Source organism: Peromyscus leucopus, chromosome 15, assembly GCF_004664715.2.
Source record: "Peromyscus leucopus breed LL Stock chromosome 15, UCI_PerLeu_2.1, whole genome shotgun sequence".
Lineage (NCBI taxonomy): Eukaryota > Metazoa > Chordata > Mammalia > Rodentia > Cricetidae > Peromyscus > Peromyscus leucopus.
This window is the reverse complement of record NC_051076.1, coordinates 57,849,917-57,872,575: the sequence shown is the minus strand read 5'-3', so window position 1 is coordinate 57,872,575 and position 22,659 is coordinate 57,849,917. Positions and strand designations below refer to the sequence as shown.

At 45.3% G+C, this 22,659-nt stretch overlaps 1 protein-coding gene across 1 annotated transcript; it reads right to left on the bottom strand.

The window, feature by feature from the left end:
• Positions 1-3,500: 3,500 nt before the first annotated feature.
• Positions 3,501-12,452, bottom strand: Dyrk3 (dual specificity tyrosine phosphorylation regulated kinase 3). Its single transcript, XM_028876497.2, has 3 exons — positions 12,247-12,452; positions 10,349-10,460; positions 3,501-5,514 (listed from the first exon to the last, which is right to left on the bottom strand). The coding sequence occupies exons 1-3, from the start codon at positions 12,321-12,323 to the stop codon at positions 3,940-3,942; spliced, it is 1,764 nt and encodes a 587-aa protein (XP_028732330.1). The 5' UTR covers positions 12,324-12,452; the 3' UTR covers positions 3,501-3,939.
• Between the last annotated feature and the right edge of the window lie 10,207 nt (positions 12,453-22,659).

Sequence of the window (22,659 nt, the reverse complement as noted above, 5' to 3'; positions counted from 1 at the left end):
GTTGAGTACCAGATATCCTGCGTATCAGATATTTATGATTCGTAACAGTAGCAAAATTACAGTTATGAAGAGGCAACGCAATTATTTTATGGTTGGGGGTTTCACCACAATGTGAGGAACTGTATTAAGGGGTCAAAAGTATTAGGAAGGTAGAGAACCACAGTGGTAAATAACTGAGATGCAGATGGTCATAGATGACCCCTGGGAAAGGGTCTTTTGAGCTCCCTGAATGGGTCATGATCCACAGGTTGAGAACCACTGCTCTGGACACCCTGGTTTACCTCAGGGGTATGGATCTCGGAGATGACAGAGCTTTCAAGTCTTGCATAGATGAGTTCACCGTGACTTGCAATTTTCCTCGTTGAATATCAGTAGGTGCAATCAACAGACACCTAGAAAGGACTGCCTCTAATCAGGTCAGGAAAGCAAACCCTTTAAAATCCCTGGGCTCCAGGAAGTGTGAGACTCTCAAGAGGGGTGAGTTGAAACGAGGGTATACAAAGTACTTTTGAAACGTAGGAAGCGGGTCCCTGCTTAGCAACAGTTCTTCCTTGACCTGTAATCTGTGGCTCCCTCTCACTCTGGACTTGGACAGATCCAGGTAGGTTTCTCTGCCCTGCACTTGCTCTGTGTCCAAGGCGGTAGAGAGAGCATCTACAGACTCCTCATCTCTGAGGAGGCTGAGGCTGAGGCAGACATGAAAGGACGCGTACTTTTCTCTAGTTCCCAGAGGAAATAAGGCCTATGCAGGCTCTGCAGAACGATCGTCACCTTTCCATCTGTGTTAACGGCATAGTAACAGGCACAGGACAAGGAATCAAGGGGCTGATGACAGAGTGGTTAAGCTCTAACTCAGAGATGCGTCTGCCTCTGCCTCCCGAGTGCTGGGATTGAAGGTGTGCGCCATCACTGCCCAGCTTTGTATTTTCCTTTATATTATTACCAAGTTAACTGTACCTACCAGAATAAAGTAGCCTCGGGTAACTCTTACCTGATTACCCTATCTTCCAAAGAAGACATCAGGGTGTGTGGTTGAACTTAGGAGAAGTGAGCCCAGTCATGGAGGAGTATGGTCTGTACATGTTTAAGACACTCATGTCATCTGAAGCTCACGTGTGTTGCAGAGAAATCTTGACAGCGCATAAGAGAACAAGAGGAGCAGTCTATTCGAATCACTGAGAGGGTGACTGAGCTAATTCCCCACGTGAAATGAAAAAAAAAAAGTATTTCAGAAACAATAAAATAAAAATTCTGACCGAACTCTTTTACTATGTTGATAACAGTTGTGGAGACTGAATCGATGCTTGTTGATTTTGAAATCAGCAAGACAACCAACTTGATCAGATTCACTGAAATGGCTGCAATGAAAATTGCCGGACAACCATCCAGCCATGTAAGACCCTGGTCCCTCGCCGCTGTGGCTGGACAGGGGTCTGGGGGGCAGAGCAACAGCTTCTGAAAACACTGGCAAAGCTCCTCAAATTCATCAGTACAGCCAGTTCTGTATTTAGAAAACAGCCTACTTTCTCCAAACCTGAGTCACTGCAGGAGGCAGGCCGGCCAATGAGAATGACTCTGCTGTGCGTCATGCCCGTGGTTGCCAAGTCTAGACAGAAATGTATCCATTCACCTTTTCAGAGCTTTCTTTACTTTTCATAATGCAAGGGCCGTCTGTAACCTTCCACTCAGCCCAATTGCAATGAGCTCACCGTCCACTCATCACCCAGGAAGGACAGCCTCAGCCATAGCTTCCTTTCTAAAGTTCAGACCCTGTCTGGGCTGACTGACAAAGATTGCCCGTGCAAACAAACATCACAATCCAATGTGTCACTTAAGGTAGTGACCCTTTCAACCGTCTGCTCGGGAGAGCAGGTCTTCCACACTGATAACAGCCAAAACCACCCCCAACGTGTGCTCTGTGTAGATAACACGGGAGAGTGAGTTTCTCTAGCAAGTCAGAAAGTCCAGATGGAGTTACGAGGAGCTGTGGATTGCCTTCTGTAAACCAGGAGAAAAGCAGATACAGTTTGAATCATCCCCGGCCCAAAGTACCAAGATTCCTTCCTTTAAAGCGGCTGTGGCTTGTCTGAGCGACTTGCCTCTGGCCTTGGTGCTGGGGAAAGGAAAAGGTGATCTGGGTCACTCCAGCACACAGCAGAGAGCAAGCCATGCTTTGCTCTGAGGCGGAGCTTCTCAGCCTTCCTAACCCAGAGACCCTTTAACACAGTTCCTCATGCTGTGGTGACCCCAACCCTAACATTATATTCATTGCTACTTCATAACTGTCATTTTGCTGTTATGAGTAGTGGTGTTTTCTGATGGTCTTCGGTGACCCCTGTGAAAGGGTCACTCAACACTCCCCCCCACACACACACACAGGGTCATGCCCATGGGTTGAGAAACACTGCTCTGAGGCACAGTGCCCATGGCAATTGGACACATCTGTCCCCAAGGGCCAAGGAAACAGATGGGATGGCAAAACTAACATGAAACCAGCGAGCTCCTTAGCTCCTGTCCCCTCCCCACCCTTCCAGGGAGACGTGTGGCTGGCAGGCACGGGCACTACCAGCTTTTGCCACTTAAATTTAAATCTCAGAGAAAAAAAAAAAAAAAGGAAGGCTGCTGAAGGGAACGGAACCAGGGAAAACAGATGATTACATTTCTGGACTTTCAAACAGTTTTCTTCTTACAACCAGAGTTCGTTCGCTGAGCATCGGGGAAGTGTGGGAAGTTCAGAGTGCAGGTGTGGAACATTAAGGGGCAAGGGGCATCTAATCTGCTGTGAGCCTACCTGACAGCGACCACCTTCACAAAATCCAGAGTCCATGATGACGCGGCCAGCGGTCTGGCCGCTGACGACCAAGGAAGGGACTGTTGTTTTCATGCAGACTCTTACCTTTGACACTCTGGGTCATTTGTGACATAGAGTTAGCTTCTTTTGACATCGCAGAAAGAGGATGCCCTAGCTGGCTTTAAAATCAGTATGGGGTGGCTTTTTACTCCTGGAACAAATCCCGAAGATGATGAACTTATATCGGGGACCGCTTTACCGTGACACTCTGTTCAGAGGTCCCAATCTGTTGACTGACCAGCCCTGTGGTCCCAAGCCAGGGATATCAAATCACAATGGAGTGTATGGCCCAGCAAAGCCACTCACTTGAGTTAAAAGAGGAAGAGAATGAGCCAGGGCCCCACAGGCCTCTTGGAGAGCGTGTTCATAATGACCCAACACCCAGGAGTGAGGCCCACCTCTTGGACTCCCCCACTCCCTGACGGTGCTGGGGAGCGAGCCTTTAACATGCCGGCCTTTTGGGGAAATCCCCAAAGCCTACCATAACTACAGGATTATTTGATAAAGTGTAGGATCTGTAAACCACTGAGTACCCAGGATATAAAACAGGGACAAAATAATACAGACAAAACCCACTGCCCTGGTGACAACAGCCACTCGAATTCCCCTGTGAATCCTTCCACCTGGAATGAGCACACAGAATTGCTTGTTGGGGTAAGAACTGTAGCTTTGTTCTACATCCATACCTAACACAACCCCAAACTACCGTCCCAAACAGATGCTGAGGGAGACGAGAGGTGAGAAATAGCATATATTTTTTAGACTCTCTTCTGTCTTAAAGAGATTTAAATGAGGAGAGTAATACACGGGTTGAGGTACCTCTAATGAGTAGGACAAAGATGCATTGACCTATAAAAAGTCATTTAATGTATACTCCAGATGGCCAACACAAGCTGGTTAGACCATTAGCCCTTGAAGAGTTCTTTTCTTGTCATATAAAAATGTTCTGCCTCGTTAAAAAAAAAAAAAAAAAAAAAAGTTTAGTTTAACAAAAACAAATCCATCAATGAATGGGCTTCGATTTTTTTTCCATTTGCATGTTTGCAAGGTAACTAAAAATACATACATACGCATCTCCGAGTGGTCCACTAGCTAATCAGCTTTGGCAATACACTGCACAGAGGTATACTACCACTGGTTTCAGATATTAGGTTTGCTTTAAGCTTACTGGCTATTCCAACGACTGGAGGCAGCTTGGAGCCCAGTCCCTGGAAAGCGCTTGTAGGATTAACTACCCGTTTCCCCGACACATTGTCCATGGTGAGAGGTCTGGGTGCAGATTTGCTAATCCAAGGATGTCTCAATGCTTGGGCTGGGGTGAGGCGGGCAGAGGGGTCCCACTGAAGGCATCTTTTCAGGAACTCTATGAACAAGTAATCCTCGCACCCTTTCAGGGCGGTTGCCCAGTCTTTGCTGCCTGGGGGGCCTCGCTTCTTGCCCCTGCGTGAGCGACCCCCCAGAAGCACAACCCTCCCATCTGCCTGAGTAGTCATGGAGCAGTATCGAGGCAAGCCCTTGGAGTTAATAAAGTACTTGGCACGTTTGGATTGCTCCAAAAGTTTTGGTGGCGGCATCCCTAGCAACTCCATCATGCAGGCCAACTGGTCTCCTTCGTCCTCTCCAGGGAATAAAGGCTGTCCCGTCAAAAGTTCCGCAAGGATGCAGCCGAAACTCCAGATGTCAATCGGTGTGCTATAGCGGCATCCCAAGATGATTTCCGGGGCCCTGTAGAAGCGAGACTGGATGTACGTGTAAAGCTTCTGGTACTCGAAGCAGCTGGACCCAAAGTCAATGACCTTGGTCGCGCTGCGCCCGTGATGTTTCAGGAGAATGTTTTCTGGCTTTAGGTCACAGTGAATGATCTTATTTTTGTGAAGCGCATCCAAGGACTGCAGGATGGACTGGGCAAACTTGCGAACCAACTGGACGCTGAAACCCTGAAACTTGTTTTTTTTAATGAGCTCATACAGGTCTATGCTTAGCAACTCAAAGGCCATGCACACGTGGTTCCGGAAGGTGAAACTTTCGAGCATGTGGATAACATTCATGCTACCAGTTTTATCCTGCTTTTTAAGGTGCTCCAAAATCCGGATCTCCTCGGCTGCCTGTCGATGAAAACGTTTCTCATTACGCACCATTTTCAGGGCCACGTACTGTCGAAGTTTGTGATCATAGACACGGGCTACCTGTCCAAAACTCCCCTTGCCAATAATTTTCAACACCTCATAGCGGTAAGCTAGATGGTCTCGGGGCACATGGATATAGGCTCCATCTGCATCGTCATATCCCGCATTATTGGGACCACCAATAACTCCTTGTCGTTTTTTGGCATTTGGACCCACAAAGTAGATTTCTGGGTAACTCATGATCTCCAGCTTCTCATAAGCAGTGAGGTGGTGTTTATACTGCTTCAGAGCTTGCTCGGGACTCAGCGGCAGCACTTTAGAAGGCTTGGAGGAACTGCTGGATTTCACCGTGTTCAGGCTTTCGGAACTCTTCCCCTGGGGAACAGGAGGAGAGGACTTCTCAGAGTTGGTGATGCCATTGGACTGAAGAATTGTGGATCTTCTGTTGCCAAATTCTTGAAACAGCTGTTCTACCTTCATCTCACCTCCATTCACCAAGTGCTGGGTGTGATCTCTCGTCAACGGCTCAGTGGTACTCTACAAAAGCGAAACGTGCGGACTGTTAACGGCACACAGAAACACAGAAAGGCAAAAGGGCCTTCTCTCTAACTAAACAACATCAGAACAGGTCAGTCACTTTTATTTTAGAGTTAAAAGACCCAAACAGGGGCTTGGGGATTTAGCTCAGTGGTAGAGAGCTTGCCTAGCAAGCACAAGGCCCTGGGTTCAATCCTCAGCTCCAGGAAAAAAAAAAAAAGAAAAAGAAAAAGAAAAAAAAAGACCCCAACAGGGGACTGGAGAGATGGCTCAGGGCTGAAAGCAATTGCTTTTCAAGAGTTCGGACCTGAGTTCGGACACCTATGTAAAAAGTTGCCCGTGGACCTGAAACCCCAGTGCTGTGGGGACAGAGATGGACACCCAGTCTAGTTCCGGCATCCAGTGAGAGACCCTGTCTCAAAGGAACATGGTGGAGACAGTCAGAGCAGGACAGATGACATTCTTCTCTGTGTCTCTGAAAGTGTGTGCACACAGGCTCATGCACTCAGAGGCATGCATACACACATTTGCATACACCATACACATATACCACACTCACTCACATACACACACACACACACACACACACAAAACACACACACACACACACGGGGGTGGGGGGGGTGGGGGGGACGGGACAGGCGTACAAAGCCCCAAATAAGAAATAAGAAAGCAACAACAGTCTCTAGAGATGTATTTCATCGATCCTTGGATTTTCTGAATACCCCCACCCCAGCTCCTACATGTGGCCAGCTTTGTTCAAGACAGAGTGACTTCAACATGCTACCTCCCTTCCCTTAGGTCTTTGAACTGAGACTCCTTTACTCTCCCTATCCATTCATATCCTATATGCCTTCAAGACCCAACTTCAGTCTTCCCTCTGTAATGCCATACTATTAGCCACATACTTTTATTACACGTATTATTTCTTGGTGAGGAGGAGGGTATGGACCCCAACACGTGTGGAGGTCAGAGAACAACTATCAGAAACCAGTTCTCCTTTTACCATGGGACTCTTGGGGGTTGGACTCAGGCTTGGCGATAAGAGCCTTTACCCACAGAGCCAGCTTACTTTTAGAAATGAAAAACCAGGAGTGGCCGGGTGGTGGTGGCGCACGCCTTTAACCCCAGCACGTGGGGGGCAGAGGCAAGTGGATCTCTTTGAGTTCGAGGCCAGCTTAGGCTACAGAGTGAGCTCCAGGAAAGGCGCAAAGCTACTCAGAGAAACCCTGACTCAAAAAACCAAAAACTGAAAAAAAAAAAAAAAGAAAAGAAAAAAAGAAAAACCAAGAGTGAGCTCCCTCTCTCCTTCCTTCCATCCACCCAATACTCACCAGAATGTCTACTGTTTACCACTTGGCACCCATACTAAAAAAACACAAGTACTCTTAAGAAGTTTAATCTACCTATAAGGCTGAGCTGGGCAAAGAATAATGGTTTGGCTATTATATATATATATATTATATATATAATAGCCAAACCATTATATATATAAATATTGAATATCTGCATGCAACTTGGTGAATTTTTTGTAACTCGTTCCCTACCTAATTTTAATACACTGAAATATTTACTGCTAACATCTTTGGAACACACTGTAAATCTATACAAAGTCAAAAGGTCTGTGCCGGGCCTGGCTGAACCACTTAAAGCTCTAGGACCTGGGACCATTACTGAACCTGTTATAACTTCTGTTTCTTGGTCTATACAACTCGGATAATACCTACATACGTAGCATGTTGAGGAAATCAAACTATAATCAAAACAGGAAAGACTGACAAACTGTAAAACATATTCAAAACACTGGCTACCACTATGTAAAATTTCTCAGTATGTGACGGCTTAAGCCCCCATCCCTTCTCTCCCTTTCTCCCTGCTGATTTTCTCTTCTTCCTGTGGTGGCTACTGCTCCACATCACAAGGCTCCCTCTACTGAACATCTAGCTAACTATCTGCCCAAAGAAGGGCCCAGCAATGAGTTTTTGCATGGAGATACCTAGCTCTCTTCCTCCCTGGCATAAAGCCTGCCTTCTGCTTGCTATTCAGTGTCTTCTGTTGTCTTTCCAGGGGTATTCAGACTTTAACATAAACCACTGCCTTAATGCAAAGGGGTGCCTCTCTAGGAGTCACCATCAGCATGCTGGTGGGACAAGTATCTGTGGCCCTGGATCTGCCCCTGGGAAATCCTCTGCCTAATGGAAGACTCTTCACTTCTGTGTGTGATAAGGAGCTGGGTCTCAGGCACAGTACATTACTAAGGACAAGTATTTAATAGAGGTCCAATTCCCATAGAATTATTTTAACAAAACTAAGAGTGCCACTGCTCTGACTCCCGGGTTGTCCGTACACTGAGCCCGACCTGCACTCTTTGCAAACTGAGTGCTACCCTCACCACTAAGAATTCCCAGGCTGTGCCCACGGTTCATGTGAAAGTCCCTGGAAGTGTAAACAGGGCCGCTGTGCTTTCCTTGCTCCGTTTTTCTTCTGTGGACACCATCCCCATTTCCTCCTCTCCCCTGACCCGTGCCTACCAGGCTCTCATCACAGTCTCTTTGGGATGCAAGGCGTGTCTTTCCTGAAGGGTGGCTTCTCGGACAGTGGACAGCTCAGATATTGTCCACTACAGATTGTCAAAGTTCAAATCTCCAGCAAACTGGGGAAACTCCATCAAGGATTTTTCCACACAGAAAGGGGATCTTTCCTTACCATGCTTCTCTCTTTTTTTTTTTTTTTTATAAATCTCAAATCCTGAAGTGAGTAATTATATACCAAGTCTTCTGTGCTATAATAAAACATTCCTTCCATTTTTTTTCTCAACCAACAGTTGTGTGGCTTGAATATAAATGGCCCCCATAGGCCCATGGGGAGAGGCACCATTAGGAGGTACAGCCTTGTTGGAGGAGGTGTGTCACTGGGGGGTGGGCTCTGAGGTTCCAGATGCTCAAGCCAGGCCCAGCGTCACACTTTCTTCCTGCTGCCTGCTGACCCAGATGTATGCTCAAGCACCACGACTGCCCGCCGCTGCCCTGCTCCCCACCCTGACAATAAAGGAAATACGATGGTCACCGAAGAGATGGTTCTGGATTTCTTAAAGGTGTTCAGAATCCACAGAAACAAACTCACAGCAATGGAAGAACCTCCACTGAGCTCCAGAAGAGATGAAAAAAGAGCGTGACCAGATTTCTAAATATTTTTAGACCAGGCATATGTAATATTATTAGCCTTGAAAGTCGTAAAAACCAGGGAAGAAGTAGGAACCGTTACAAGGCTAACCAGATGGCTTAGCAGGTAAGGGTCCTTGCCACCAAATCTGACCAATGAAGGCACACGCACACTCAAGCATTCGCCTGCATGGGAGGGCACACACGCCACACCACGAAACGTGCACAGATAAATAAATGCAATATTTTTAAAGTCAAATTACAGAGTAAAATAAGAAAAGAACAATTGCCAAGTGGTAAGTGGAAACATGAAAAAGATTACCAAGCAGTCAGCTCAGCTCCTTGGAAGGTCTGTTAAGTGACACATTGTAGCACATTTTCGAGTCACAGACAGGCTCCTTGCCTTGGAACTTGTCCAGACTCTACGACTCTACTTACACAGATGGACTGTGGAGTCATTTCATTATTACCTTAAACCAAACAATGTCAAAAGCTAAGGGTCTGCAGTCCCTAACAGGATTTGAATTCATCAAAACCCAAGCTGTTTAAGATTAATCTATGAGTTAAAATAACAACAACAAAAACAAAACCAGCTGCCTTTCACATACTGATCTGCCAGACCAGAAAGGAAAGCTGAGCTGATTATGAATTCTGGCATTTTTTCCCTGTGGTTTCTGTTAAAAGAAGTGTCTGTAATACTCTATGTATGTCATCTGCTATAAAAAGAAACATCACCTAAACAAGAGGATCCCCACCCCACCCCGTCTGCCATATCCACCCCAGTAAAAAGTATAAGGGGAGGGTAGACTTCAAAACTGTTCTAAAAAGCCGAACACCAACCTCAGGACTGTTTTTCCCAAGTCAGGAGAAATCAAAACCGAACCAAGCAGGCACAGTGGCACACCCATTTAACACCAGCACTCTGGAGACAGAGGCACGTGCATCTGTTTGAATCCAGCCTGGTCTACACAGAATTTCAGGACTTCATACTGAGACTCTGTGTCCAAAAAAAAAATTTTAATGTTTTTTATTCATACAATAGAATATTATTAAGACATAAAAATGAATGAGAAACTGACAGATTAAATGACTTTGGTGAACCTTCATAATTTCATTTGTAGATCTTTCCATTTCTAATTTATAAATACATTTGGGGTTATAAATTATAAATGTACTGCCTCCTGTCAACATTGTATACTTCTATTTGATGATTTCTGTGTCAAACATTATATGGAAATGTTTCCAAGTATTTTCTGTATTAACTGTGAATGAATAGAACAAAATAAATTGCCTGTGATGAAAAAAAAAAAAATTTAATTTTAAAAACTGAAAGAAACCCTCCAAAAACAAACAAACAAACAAACAAACTCAAGAGAAACAAACCACCACAACAAAAGGAAGTCTGTGTTGCCAGCGATACAGAACTGAACCTGAGCTGTACACAGTACTTCCTCTTCCTTGAGACAATCTTTTTTTTTTTTTTTTTTTTTCTGAGACAGGGTTTCTTCGTGTAGTTTTGGTGACTGTTTTGAATCTCACTCTGTTGACCAGGCTGGCCTCAAACTCACAGAGATCCACCTGCCTCTGCCTCCCGAGCGCTGGGATTAAAGGCATGCGCCACCGCTGCCCGGCCCTTGAGACAATCTCAAGTAAGAATTCTGTCCTGTACTTACATTTAGTCTTCTGGAGAGAGGTGCTTCGGAAGGATTGCAGAGTGTGTTTGAACAGGGTGGGCACTTGGTTTCATCTATCATCATGAAGGTATCATAGACACCATCCCCCAACCTAGTGGAAAGGAGTGCAGATAAAACTGGTCAGTAACTCAACAAAATGAGCTTGCAGTTTCAAAACACCCCAGACCTTAACTGTTTCTTACCCCTTCCGATACTGCATACAAACAAGTGGGACATTGGGCAGCAGAAGAGAAGGGTCTCAACTTTTCTTCCCCATTTTCATATTCCTGGTTGTGAGCCTTGCTTTTAATGCCTGAGCCATCTCTCCAGCCCTCTTTTCCATTTTAAAAAATTAATTAATTTTTTTACAAAGGGTCCCTTACAAAGCCCTGGCTGTCCTGGAACTCACTATGTAGTCCAGGCTGGCCTTGAACTCACACAGATCCACCTGTCTACACCTCTGGACCACCACTCCTGGCCCCTTTTTCTTTTTAAAGAAAGGAAAATATTTCTAGACTCAATTTTTAAAATAGTTACAACTGGCTGGGTGTGATGGTGCATGCCTTTAATCCCAGCATTTAGGAGGAGACAGGGACAGGTGGGTTTCTCTGAGTTCAAGGCCAGCCTGGTCTACAGAGTGAGTTCCAGGACAGCCAGAACTACATAATAAAGAGACCCTGTCTCTAACAAAACGAACAATAAGTAAATAAAATAGTTACATCAAATCTTACTTTCTGAATGTTACTAAAAAATAAATATGAAGGGCCATCAATTAGCATACTACTTGAGAGTGAAGGCCAATTTGAATAGCAAACCTAAAATCAGAAGAGAGCAAACAGGACAGAGGTGTTTGCTGTCTCAGGACTTGGGTTCTAATCTCAGCCCTACCTGGCTGCACTGCCTTCCAGCCTAAACCGGCTCACAAGTTAACAGGAAGAAAGGGTCCACACTCTCTGACAAGCAAGAAACCTTTTTGGGCTGTCTTCTCTTATTTACCTACACACCTACTTACAGCTAACCTAACTTGTGAAAAAGGCAGTCAACAGGAACTGGATGTTTTAAGTAACAAAATGTTCTGACTCTCTCTTCTGTTCCCACTATACTTCCCGGAAGATGGGGGAATGTTTAAAGGAGTGTAGATCGAGTCTGTGGATCTACCACTGTGAAGTCACACAAACAATGGGCAGGATCCACAAAGATGGCCTTGAATAATACTTTTTATCTGCTACCGAGACTATGGTCACACACGTCATCGTTTCACGCTGTCATCTCAGATGATATACTACGAACACAATCATGACGAGGTAACATTCATCATTGTCTTTAAAAAATATATTTTTTAATATTTCAGTCACTTTTAATGTCTGTCTCATAAAATTAGTTCTGGAGTTAACTGAAGTGTTGAAGGAATAAAAAGGGGGCTTAAAATATACATATATATACACACACACACACACAAATTGAAACATCGCCTTAAAAAGAGCATATTCAGACAATGTCTCGGTAACAGAAGCCAATTTTTTTCTGGATGGGACCTGCCTCTGCCACAGTACGATACAAAACACACACACACACACACACACACAGGGATCAGCACCGCATCTGCAGAGCAACAGCAAGATATGCGAACGACCCGAGAGGGTTGGGTGCGCAAAGAGGGGGCCCCCACAAAGCCAGGCGGCGTTTGGAGAGCAAGCTCCCCGGGCTCTGCTGGTCGGTCTCTCGGAGCAACAGGGCGCGGTTCACAGGTCCTGCGCACAGGTCCCCGGCGTGCTCCCAGCCCCGGCTGGTCGGGAGGCTGCGCTGCCCGTCGCCCCCGCCCTTCCCGCCCACCGCGCTGATGGACAGGCAGCCCGGACCCGCAAGGAGTCCTCCCGCTCCCACCCGGGCGCCGTTACCTCCGCTGCTGCGGCGGGAGCCCGGCCCCCGGCAGCGCCGCGTCCTTCCTCCCGCGCCCGCGGGCTGCGCCTCCCATCGCGAGCTCGCCCCGCGGGCACAGCGGCGGCGGTTGGCCGGGACGGTGGCCACCAGCACCGCACCTCCTGGCCTCGCTACGAGCGGCGGCTCCGCTCTCGGCTCGCGCCGCCGGTAGTGGAGACCGCGCGGGAGCGGCCGCGTCGCCTAGCAACCGCGCACGCCGCACCGCGCCTGCGCAACGCCGCCGCGGAGGGGCCGGGAGCGGGGGGCGGAGCGAGGGGTGTGCTGCTCACGGTAGTGCTCTTAGATCGTTGGGAGGTTTTTTTTGTTTGTTTGTTTGTTTTTCAGAAGAGAAAACTGAGGCCCAAGAAGCTGTGCTTCTTCCTCGTGCTCGCCCAGCAGTGAAACCAAGCCTGGAAGCATCTGCAGCGCAGCCTTTCTGCGCAGCCGGGCCCCTTTTGGAAAGCTCTGCTCGTCTTTAATGTGCGAAAGCGTACCTCGCTCTTTCTGAAAAGTTCAGTATGCTTACGCCGCAGAAGAGGTAGTGATTGTGGTGTTGAACATGGTACCCATCAGATTTCCTAAGGCTGCAACACAGCGGGCCTATTGGATCCACCAGAAAAACCAAAGATTCTTCCACAAGTCGGACGCGCACGCCACCTGGTGTACACTTTGTTTCAAAGAGCATAATTCCATAAATCTTCAAATTTCCACCCCAAGACCCCTTTCTGCGTTCCTTAAGTCACAGTCCCTGTTCGTCTCTGAAGATCCACGGTCTCTTTATAGTTAGGAATCCGTCCATTTGGGACACTTTACTTAGGATCAGTGTTGTTTTAGTCTTTCTGTGATATAGTTAAAAATGTTTTCTTCTATGATGACCTTTTAAAGTTTCTAAATAGCGTTTTCTTTCTGCCTATCCTTCACCCACAACCAGTGAAATGTTGCTTTCTCAGGGTTTTTTTTTTTTTTTTAATTTGGGCTCTTTGAATCTTTTGTTTGAAGACCGAGTTCCATGGCAACAAAAGGCTCCTCCCAGCTCCAAGATTATAAAATTCCCCTAAACGATCCTGCTTTTGGTGAACGCCTCAGACTGCTTTTACTACAGGAAAGAGTTGGATGGAACTTGCCTAGACGTGTTTAATTACCTCGTTGTAAATCACTGCTTTAAGAATCACTGTATCTCCGCTTCTGCCTTTAAGACGTATCTTCTGAGCCAAGCTGATGCGTTCCTGCTGGGTCCTGCTTTGCTTTCTTGTCCCTAAACGGGTTGGGGAGTGGGAACAGAGGCTGCCTTTGTCTTTAGCCCGTTATTTCCATGGTCAAGGGAGGGAGAACTCTTCGAGGGTGCCGAACTTCATGAGTTTCTGACCTTAGTGACCTAAGGACTTTCCAGTATTTCAAAGGACCCCTGTTTTGTAACAACAACCACACCCTCACTAAAGAACTGCCCTGTGGCCTCCCGCTGTTGAGAAGCTTCGCTTAAGTGTAGTTCAATACACTCACTCCAGCAGCCATGTACAGAAATACAATACAAAGAAAATACAAAGAAACAATACAATACAAAGAAAACACTTCTGCGCAAGGATAAAGTGTTCCATATTTTTACATACTTCACATATGTAAAATACATATTTGATAAATGTTGCATTAAAGTAAGTAAAAGAAGGACGTGAAGGCAGAGGACAAAGTCTTGAGGCAGTGAGGAGTCCGAGGAGCGATTTTGGTTGGATATGATCGTATACATTGGATAAGGGCTGGAGAGATGGTTCAGTGGTTAAGAGCATTGGCTGCTCTTGCAGAGGTTTGAATCCCAGAACCCTCATGGTGTAACTCCATAACTCCAGTTCCAGGGGGTTCAATGCCCTCTTCTGACATCTGAGAGTACCAGACACACATGTGGTGCATTGTCATACACATGAGCAATACATTCATACACTAAGATAAATCTAAAATGTTTTCTAAAGATAACATTGGATACATGTATGAAGTTATTAAATAATAAATTAAAATATTTTTAAATAAATGAAGAATGGTTCAAAATCACCATTATCTCTCTCCAAAAAAACTGAAACAAGAATTACCTACCATGGACTAGCCAAATCATCTGAGATGTTTGCCTGTCTTTTGAAGCCAGTTTTAGTATACAGGAAAACTAAAGAGCCTGTAATAGATTTTTTTTTTTTTTAATGCAACTATCCCAGGATCTTGGTGTGTGGGGGGGGGATTGAGGAATTTGGAAGTGTTGTTCCATAGTACAATATCTGTATAGCTGCAGGAGGCCCTGGTTTTCGTTTCCAGTGCCACAAACACAAATAAACAAGTGGACGTTCAGCATACGACCACCACACTTTCAGAGGGACGCAGTAGAAAATGCCCCTGTGGCCACTCGGTTGTAGTTTTGTGATAAAGCAGCTTCTGGAGGGTTGAGTTCAGGTTGAAATCATTTCATTGCTGTGGATTTCTTTGTAGCAATATGTACCGTGATGTGTATGATGACACATGTATCGCAAAACTGGAATGCATGTTTAAAATAAACCATGAAATGCCTGGGAAACTCACTCTCTCAGACTTGATGTTTTCCAGTATTATGAATGCTTGGTCCTGTGTCTCCTAAGCCCTTAAGACTGTCCATATTAGTGCCAAACCCATTTTTCAAATTTATTTTGTGTTGCTACTTTTCACATTTCCCCCCTTATAACCAGTGCTATCTACAGCCCTAAAGGGCCTGAAACTGTGTGTGTGTGTGTGTGTGTGTGTGTGTGTGTGTGTGTGTGTGTGTGTGTGTGTGTTTATACAGAGATATCCCAGGAGGCCAGAAGAGGGCGCCAGATGCTGTGATGCTAGAGCTAGGGATGATGGTCAATTGGTCAACCTGATACGGTTGCTGGGAACCAAACTCAGCCATCTAGGAAGTGATTCCAGCTGCTGAACATCTCTCCATTCCTTTATCGTAGTTTTAATTTCTATATCTCTAATGACTAATAATGTTAAGACTCTTCTCATGTGGCTAAAACCCATTTGGATAGCTTTTTTGGAAAGGGCATGCTGAGGTTTGGATGAGAAATGTCCCCTATAGGCTCCCATATTTGAAGATTTGGTCTCCAGTTAGTGACACTGTTTGGGGAGGTTATGGAACCTTTGGGACGTGGAGCCTTGCTGGCAGAAGTACACCAGTTGGGATGGGCTGTGAGTGTTTATAGTCTTACTTCCACTTCCTCTTTGCTTTCTGCTCCCTGCTTGTGTTTGAACATGTTAGCCCTCAGCTTCCATGACTGTGGCTTGGGGCCATGCTTTCCTGCCGTGATGGACTCCTATCCTGATGGAAGCATAAACCTAAATAAACTCTTCTGAAACCTGCTTTTGTCACGGTGTTTTATTATGCAGCAGCAAAATAAATAACACAGGAGGCTAATTAAAACATTTATTGGGTTATTTATTTCCTTAATGTTGTGGGTTTATTTGTTTATTTAGGTTTTTCAAGACAGGGTTTCTCTGTGTTGCTCCGGCTCTCCTGGAACTCTCTCTGTAGAACAGGCTGGCCTTGAACTCACGGAGATCTGCCTCCTCTGACTCCTAAATGCTGGGATTAAAGGTGTGCACCACCACCTACCTGGCGTAATATCGAGTTTTGAGAGTACTTTAAATATTATAGATATAATTGTTTTTCTCAGTCTGTGATTTATCTTTCTATTATTTTAATGTGTTTTTAATCCTAAACATTCTTTCTCTTTTTAATTGACAATAAAATGGTACAAATGTCTTGTGTACCACTGGTTGTTTTTACCTGTATAAAATGGCTAAATTAAGCTGACAAGTGCATACACAATTTCTATTTATTTATTGTGCTGGAAACACTTTAATTTTACTCTCTTAGCAATTATCAAGGTTTTAATTCTAGCCAGGCAGTGGTGGCATATCACTAATCCCAGCACTCGGGAGGCAGAGGTAATTGGATCTCTGTGAGTTTGAGGCCTGCCTGGTCTACAGAGTTCCAGGACAGCCAAGGCTACACAGAGAAACTCTGTCTTGGGTGGGGGGGGATCTTAATTCTGTCTTATGAAGAGGAAAATTTGTTAATTCGAATAATGATCACTTTATCAATCTATCTATCTATCTATCTATCTATCTATCTATCTATCTATTTTATATTATGTTGTTTGGCCCTATATATGAGGATTTGGCTAAATAGAATCAAGGGTATTCTCTCTCTCTCTCTCTCTCTCTCTCTCTCTCTCTCTCTCTCTCTCTCTCTCTCTGTAGATCAGGGCCTTAAACCCATAGGAATCCACTTGCTTTTGTCTCCCAAATGCTGGGATTAAAGGAGTGCACCATCATGTCCAGATGATTTTCTCATTTCTGAAGAAGTTTTATGAGGGTCTGGAGAGATAGTTCAGCAGTTAAGAGCGTCAACTGTTTTTTGCAAAGGATCCAAATTCAATTTCCAACATGCACTTGGTGGCTTACACCCCTTGGTAACTCCAGTTCCAGGGAATATGATGCCCTCTTCAGTCCTCTGCAGGCACCAGGCATGCATGTGGTACACATGCACACATGTAGGCAAAACACTCAAACATAAAAAATAAAAATAAAAAGTAGTTTTATGGTTTATATTTTATATTTAGGCCTAATGTCTGTTTTATTTGAGTATGGTCTAAAGTAAGAAGTGGTTCATTTCTTTGCATATTACAATGTTTATGTGCCAACTGTATGGTATAACACAGAATAGTTTCTCTGTCCTTAGATGTCTGCCTTCTTACCAACTCCAGGAGCCGCTCTTCTTCTTCTTCTTCTTCTTCTTCTTCTTCTTCTTCTTCTTCTTCTTCTTCTTCTTCTTCTTCTTTTCTTCTTCTTCTTCTTCTTCCTTCTTCTTCTTCTTCTTCTTCTTCTTCTTCTTCTTCTTCTTCTTCTTCTTCTTCTTTTTCTTCTTCTTTTTCTTCTTCTTCTTCTTCTTCTTCTTCTTTTTCTTCTTCTCCTCCTCCTTCTCCTTCTCCTTCTTCTTCTACTACTGTTTCCACAGTTATGCCCCTTGCAAGTGTCATATAGTTAGCCCCGTTAACTTGTTACTTACATTTTATAGGTATAAGCATTTTCAGAATGGCTTCTTCTCTTCTTTTATGTGTACGGATGTTCTGCTAGCATGCATGTATTTGCAGCACTTGGGAGCAGTGCCTGTGGAGGTCAGAAAAGGACTTCAGAGCCTCTGGAATAGGAATTACAGGATGGTTATGAGCCAGCGTGTGGGCGCTGGGAACCAAACCCAGTCCGGGGCAAGAACAGCAAGCACTCTTAACTGCTGAGCCATTTCTCCAGTCCCTGCTTGCCTTCACTAACTTCCTAATACTAACTGAGGATCCTTCATGTGTTGCTACAGCTTGATAGTGCGTTTCTTACAGTGCTGGTTAATATCGTATTAGTGGACGTAGCACAGTTTATCCATTGTTATGATTTGACCTTAGATGTCACCTCAGAGCTTGTGTGTGGAAGGCTTGGTCTCCAAAGTGGCCATGTCCCGAAGTTAGTGTCTTTAGGAAATGGTTTGATCCCAAGGGCTCTGATTTCATGGGCATTTATGTATAGATACACAGCTTAATTAGAACCTGAGGGTAATGACTTTCTCATAAAAGCAGCTCTTCTCTTGCTTCCTAACTGCCACGACATGAGCAGTTTTGCTCCAATATGGGTTTCCACAATTATGCCCCTCTTTGTCACAGGTCTCAAAGCAAGTGTCCCCAGACTGAGCCCTCTGAAACTGTGAGACAGACATTTTTTTTTCCTCCTATAAGTTGCTTTCTCTCAAGTATTTTGTCACAGCAGTGTAAGGCTGACTGATACATTCCTTCACCTACCAAAGGGCATTGTAGTTATTTGTGGAATTCTCCTCTGAGTAATTGTGTCAATTAATCAAGTAATTGGGCTGATGATGGTGATGATGATGATGATGATTGATGGGTGAAAGGGTACCCTGCTCTGAAGGTCAAGTTCAAGTTTTGTTAATTCTACATGAAGTTGCTATAAACAGTGGTGAGCAGTTTCTTGTAGGGATGCAAGTTTAAATTCATATGGGTAAATACCAAGAAATATGAGTACTAGGTCATGTTATAAGAACATACTTAGTTCTGTGGCATGTAGTTTTTACATTTAGAAATTTTATTTATTTGGGGTTGCTTTTTATGAAATACATGGGGTAATTAAATGCACCCCTACCCCCGTGCCTAGATATTTATGGTGATAGCACCATTTGTCACATCTGTCTTTTCTTAGTACTTAGAAAGCATCATCCACAGACTAAATAATACAAGCTAACTGTGTGAGCCTGGACAAGTTAATAACCCTCCCTGTGCTCTAGATCTCCCACTTAACGAAGTGGGGGTGGGCAGGCCGTACACGGCCGTAGCACGGCTGGGAAGGTGTTCTAGTTTCACTTCTGTGAGTGTGATAACACACTCTGCCAAAAGCACCTCAGGCAAGAGAGGGTTATTTTAGCTCACAGTTCCAGGTGACAGTCCATCACAGCAGGAAAGTCACGGTGGCAGGGGTGTGCGTCACATCCACAGGGAGGGACAGAGAGAAACAAGTGCCTTCACGCTGCTAGCTTGTGCTCAGCCCGAGGCCTTGACTCCCATAGGTGCCGGACTTCCTGCCTACAGCGCCCGGCTCTTACCACACTAACTAAATTAAGACAGCTCCCTACAGACATGCGCACAGGCCAACAATGCTGTCAGTCCCACATTGAGACTCCCTGGTGAATCTAGGCTGTGTAGAGTTGACAGAAGGTGAGAGCGAGAGCTGTGAGAACAGTAAAACAAAACAGTCTGTGACCCGGTTCAGTGAGACTCTGTTTTGTTTTGTTTCCAATTGAACGCAGGCTCTCATGGGTGCTAGTGTTGGGGTGTTTGAATCCCCTGGAAGAAACCGGAGACTTAGACTCAATTCAAGTTTAGAGGAAATGAATTTATTCTTACTGCTAGCAGAAGGACAGCAGCCTTAGAGCTGATACAGCCTGGCATGCGGAAGTGGGGTTACCGTGAGAGGTTTTAAGGTGGACATCAGAAAGGTCTGTGTGCCAGTTGTCCACGGAATCAACAGCAGGGCAGGAACATTGTTTTACTTCCCTCAGCAGTCTCTTGCTTGCCTGTTACATAGTAACAAAAAGACCATTGTCATCCCGTTCCCATAGCAATAAGCAGGTGTTACAGAAGCAAAGGCAGCTGTTGGTTCCCCACGGTCCACTGTCCTCTCCTTATCTCACCTGCAGGCCACTAGCATCTCCCAGGTATCCAAATGGTCAATGTCCCCTAAGGATGCCTGGCTCCATAGTATGTCCCTGTAGTCATCATCACAGGGGACCTGCATGAACTACTACTCAGGTCTGAGCACTCTGATGACTGGGGTAGAGAAGGTCAGTTCTGGGTGGGTAAAAGCAGTGCCATCAGGTTAGGGCTGGCTGTCACGTCCTCATACTAGGTAAGTGTTCTACCACTGAGCTGTGCCCCCAGCCTCCTGAAGCCACAAAAACATCCTTTCATCCTAAAAACCATCAGGATCTACCAAAAATTTTCAAACCATAGATCCCACAGGAAATGTAAACCACAGTGACCCCAGGTTCCAGAAGATTTGGGTTTCAGTAGACACAACAAGAACCTAGTGAAGGGAACACAAAGGGACCTGCATGCCACTCCTCAGAGGGTAAGCTGTCTGAGAGCAGAAAGACTGTGTTCAATCCTTCTTTTTAGTTTATGTTCATTCTTGTGTGGGTATGTACAATATGTGTGTGGCACATACATGGGTGCCATGGTGCACGTGTGGAGGCCGAAGGACAACTTTTTAATATGGGCTGTTTCCTTCCACCTTTATACGGAGTTCAGGGATCAAACCTAGGTTTCTAGGCTCTTCTGGTAAACCTGGCCCTCGCCTTAATAAGCACAGAGCCTAAGCCGTTAAGTCTCATTTAATTAAGCCAATTGCACTGCGCTGCTAATGAAAAGGGGATCTCTCTTCTAGTCTATGCTTACTTCAAAATATCCCTTACTCTTGTAAGGAATCTATGTTACAGCTGTGTTCCTCCAGGTATAATTAGTGAAAGTTACCCCCATCCCAGCAAATTTCACTCTTAACAGTTGTAGTGCTGTCATCCTAGCTACTTGGGTGGCTGAGGCAGGAGGATCACAAGTTCAAGGCATGCCAGGGCCAGAGAATGAGTTCAAGGTCAATCTGGACAACTTAGTGAGAACTTGCCTAAAAACACATACATACAATAAATAAACAGCTGAGGTAGTTCGATGGTAAAGTACTCACATCCAGCATGTGAGAGGCTCTAAATTTAATCCCAGGAAAACACGCACACATGCACATGCATGCTGCAGCTTTCCTCACCTTTCTACAATTCTGCAACTTTGCCAGACAGTCTGGAAACCCATTGGGGCACACTGGGGTTGCTACGGGATGCAGGGTGCTGGCTTGTCTTCAGCTAGCTGTCCAGCTGTAGAGTCATCATAGGCAGAAGGCTGGTCCTGATGCAGGCAGAGAGTCATCATAGGCAGAAGGCTGGTCCTGATGCAGGCAGAGAATGTGAAGATGGTACGCACCAAGGATAAATGGGTTACTTTTGTTGCTGTGATAAAACACAAACACTGACCAAAAGCAACTTTTGGGAGGAGAGGGTTTATTGGGCTTATATGTTCCAGTTCACAGCCCAACTTTGAGGGAATTAGGGCAGGAACTGAAGCAGAGACCATGAGAGGGAACCACTGCATATTGGCTTGCTCAGTTTACTTTCTAATACAACCTAAGACCACCTGCCCAGGGGTGGCACCACCACAATGGGCTGGGCCTTTCCACACCAATCATCAGTCAAGAAAATACCCTGCAGACTTGTCTACAGAACAATCTGATGAAGACATTTTCTCAGTTGAGGCTTCTACACCCAAATGACTCTAGCTTTTGTCAGTTGACAAAAGAACAAGTCAGCATATATGAATTTGTGCTCCAAACCTATTGAGAGAGGCTGGAAATAGCAGTGCCTAATTCCCTGAATCATGGCTCCTACTTATTGACCATTAATTAATTTTTAGGATGACAATTAACATCTTCAGATCAACCGTACAATAGTTTTCCCAGCTTTAAATTTCTAGTATTCCCCTGAGACTTTCCTCAGTCCTCCAGACCACAAACACTTAGTGTTATATCTTAAGTGTGGATACACAGCAGTTCAAGGAACAGGAGTCTGTGGGGAATGCCCTCCTCTAGGCTCCTCTGCCTTTGGTTTGGGGTGGGGTGCTTCCAATAAAGCCTGGAGGGTCGGAGGTGTAGAAGCTGTGGTTAGCAACTAGACCCCAGTAGATGACAGGTAGATATCACCAAGCACTTCGCTGGACAGTCAATATGAAATTCTTCTTTGTGCAACTGGGATGGTGATGGTGATGGTGATGATGGTCACTGTAAGGGTGCTCTGCTTGGAAGATCTGATATGCAAAACTTAGTTTAATAAAAGTTAAGTGAATGAAAAAAAGAAATAAGGAGAGGAACATGACTCCTAGGTATGGTGGAGGAGAAAGTTAGGTGTGTGGGAGAGCATAGCCAGAGGCAGAGACATCTGGGAGAGCCCGAGTGGTCATGACCAGACTGAGCTCCATGTGGGGAGAGAAGGAGGGGATTGGAGGGGTACCAGGTGCAGCAACCAGGAGGCCCAAGTAGAGTAAACGGAAAAGCCAGGTAACCAAAATGGCTGACTATATAAGGAAGGGCAGCCCAGCCCCTGGGCTGGAGTTTAGGGGAGGGGAAGGGTATGCTGTCAGCAGGGCCTTGTGACTGAGGAATGCGGGGAGAACCTGGCGCCCAATGTCTGCTTTGATATGTTAAACAGGTGCTTCAGCCATTTGTCCCAGGTTTGAAACCTAACATTAAGCACCTTCAGGCGTTTAAATCCTTGCCCACAGAGTAGCAGTTTCTCTCAGGGAAGCCCCATCTTTTGTTATCTGACCGCGTGACTGGTCGCCTGGGCAAACCTGGATCCAGAGTGGAGCGTGTATTCCTATTAACTCGTAAGTTAAACATCAAGAAGGAGAAACTCCTAGCTGAAGCCTTTAGTTTACAATAGCATGTAAAGATATGAACAAATAAAAGCCTTTAAGCATTTAAAAAAAAAAGAGCATTCAATAAAATCTGCAAGTTTAATAAAACATGAATTCAATTAACTTTGAGGACTTTAAGTGTGTGGAGTAGATTGCAAGCTGGCAGTTTCTTCTCCGCGACGTACCTAGAGCGGATCGGGCAGAAGGAGAGAAATGGGGCGCAGTTTTAACACAGAGGGGGACCCTGCTGCAGACCAGCAGGCAGCCAGCAAGACCGGGGGCGGAAGTTCCGAGTCCGCCCCGCCCCGCCCGGCGTGCGTCAGT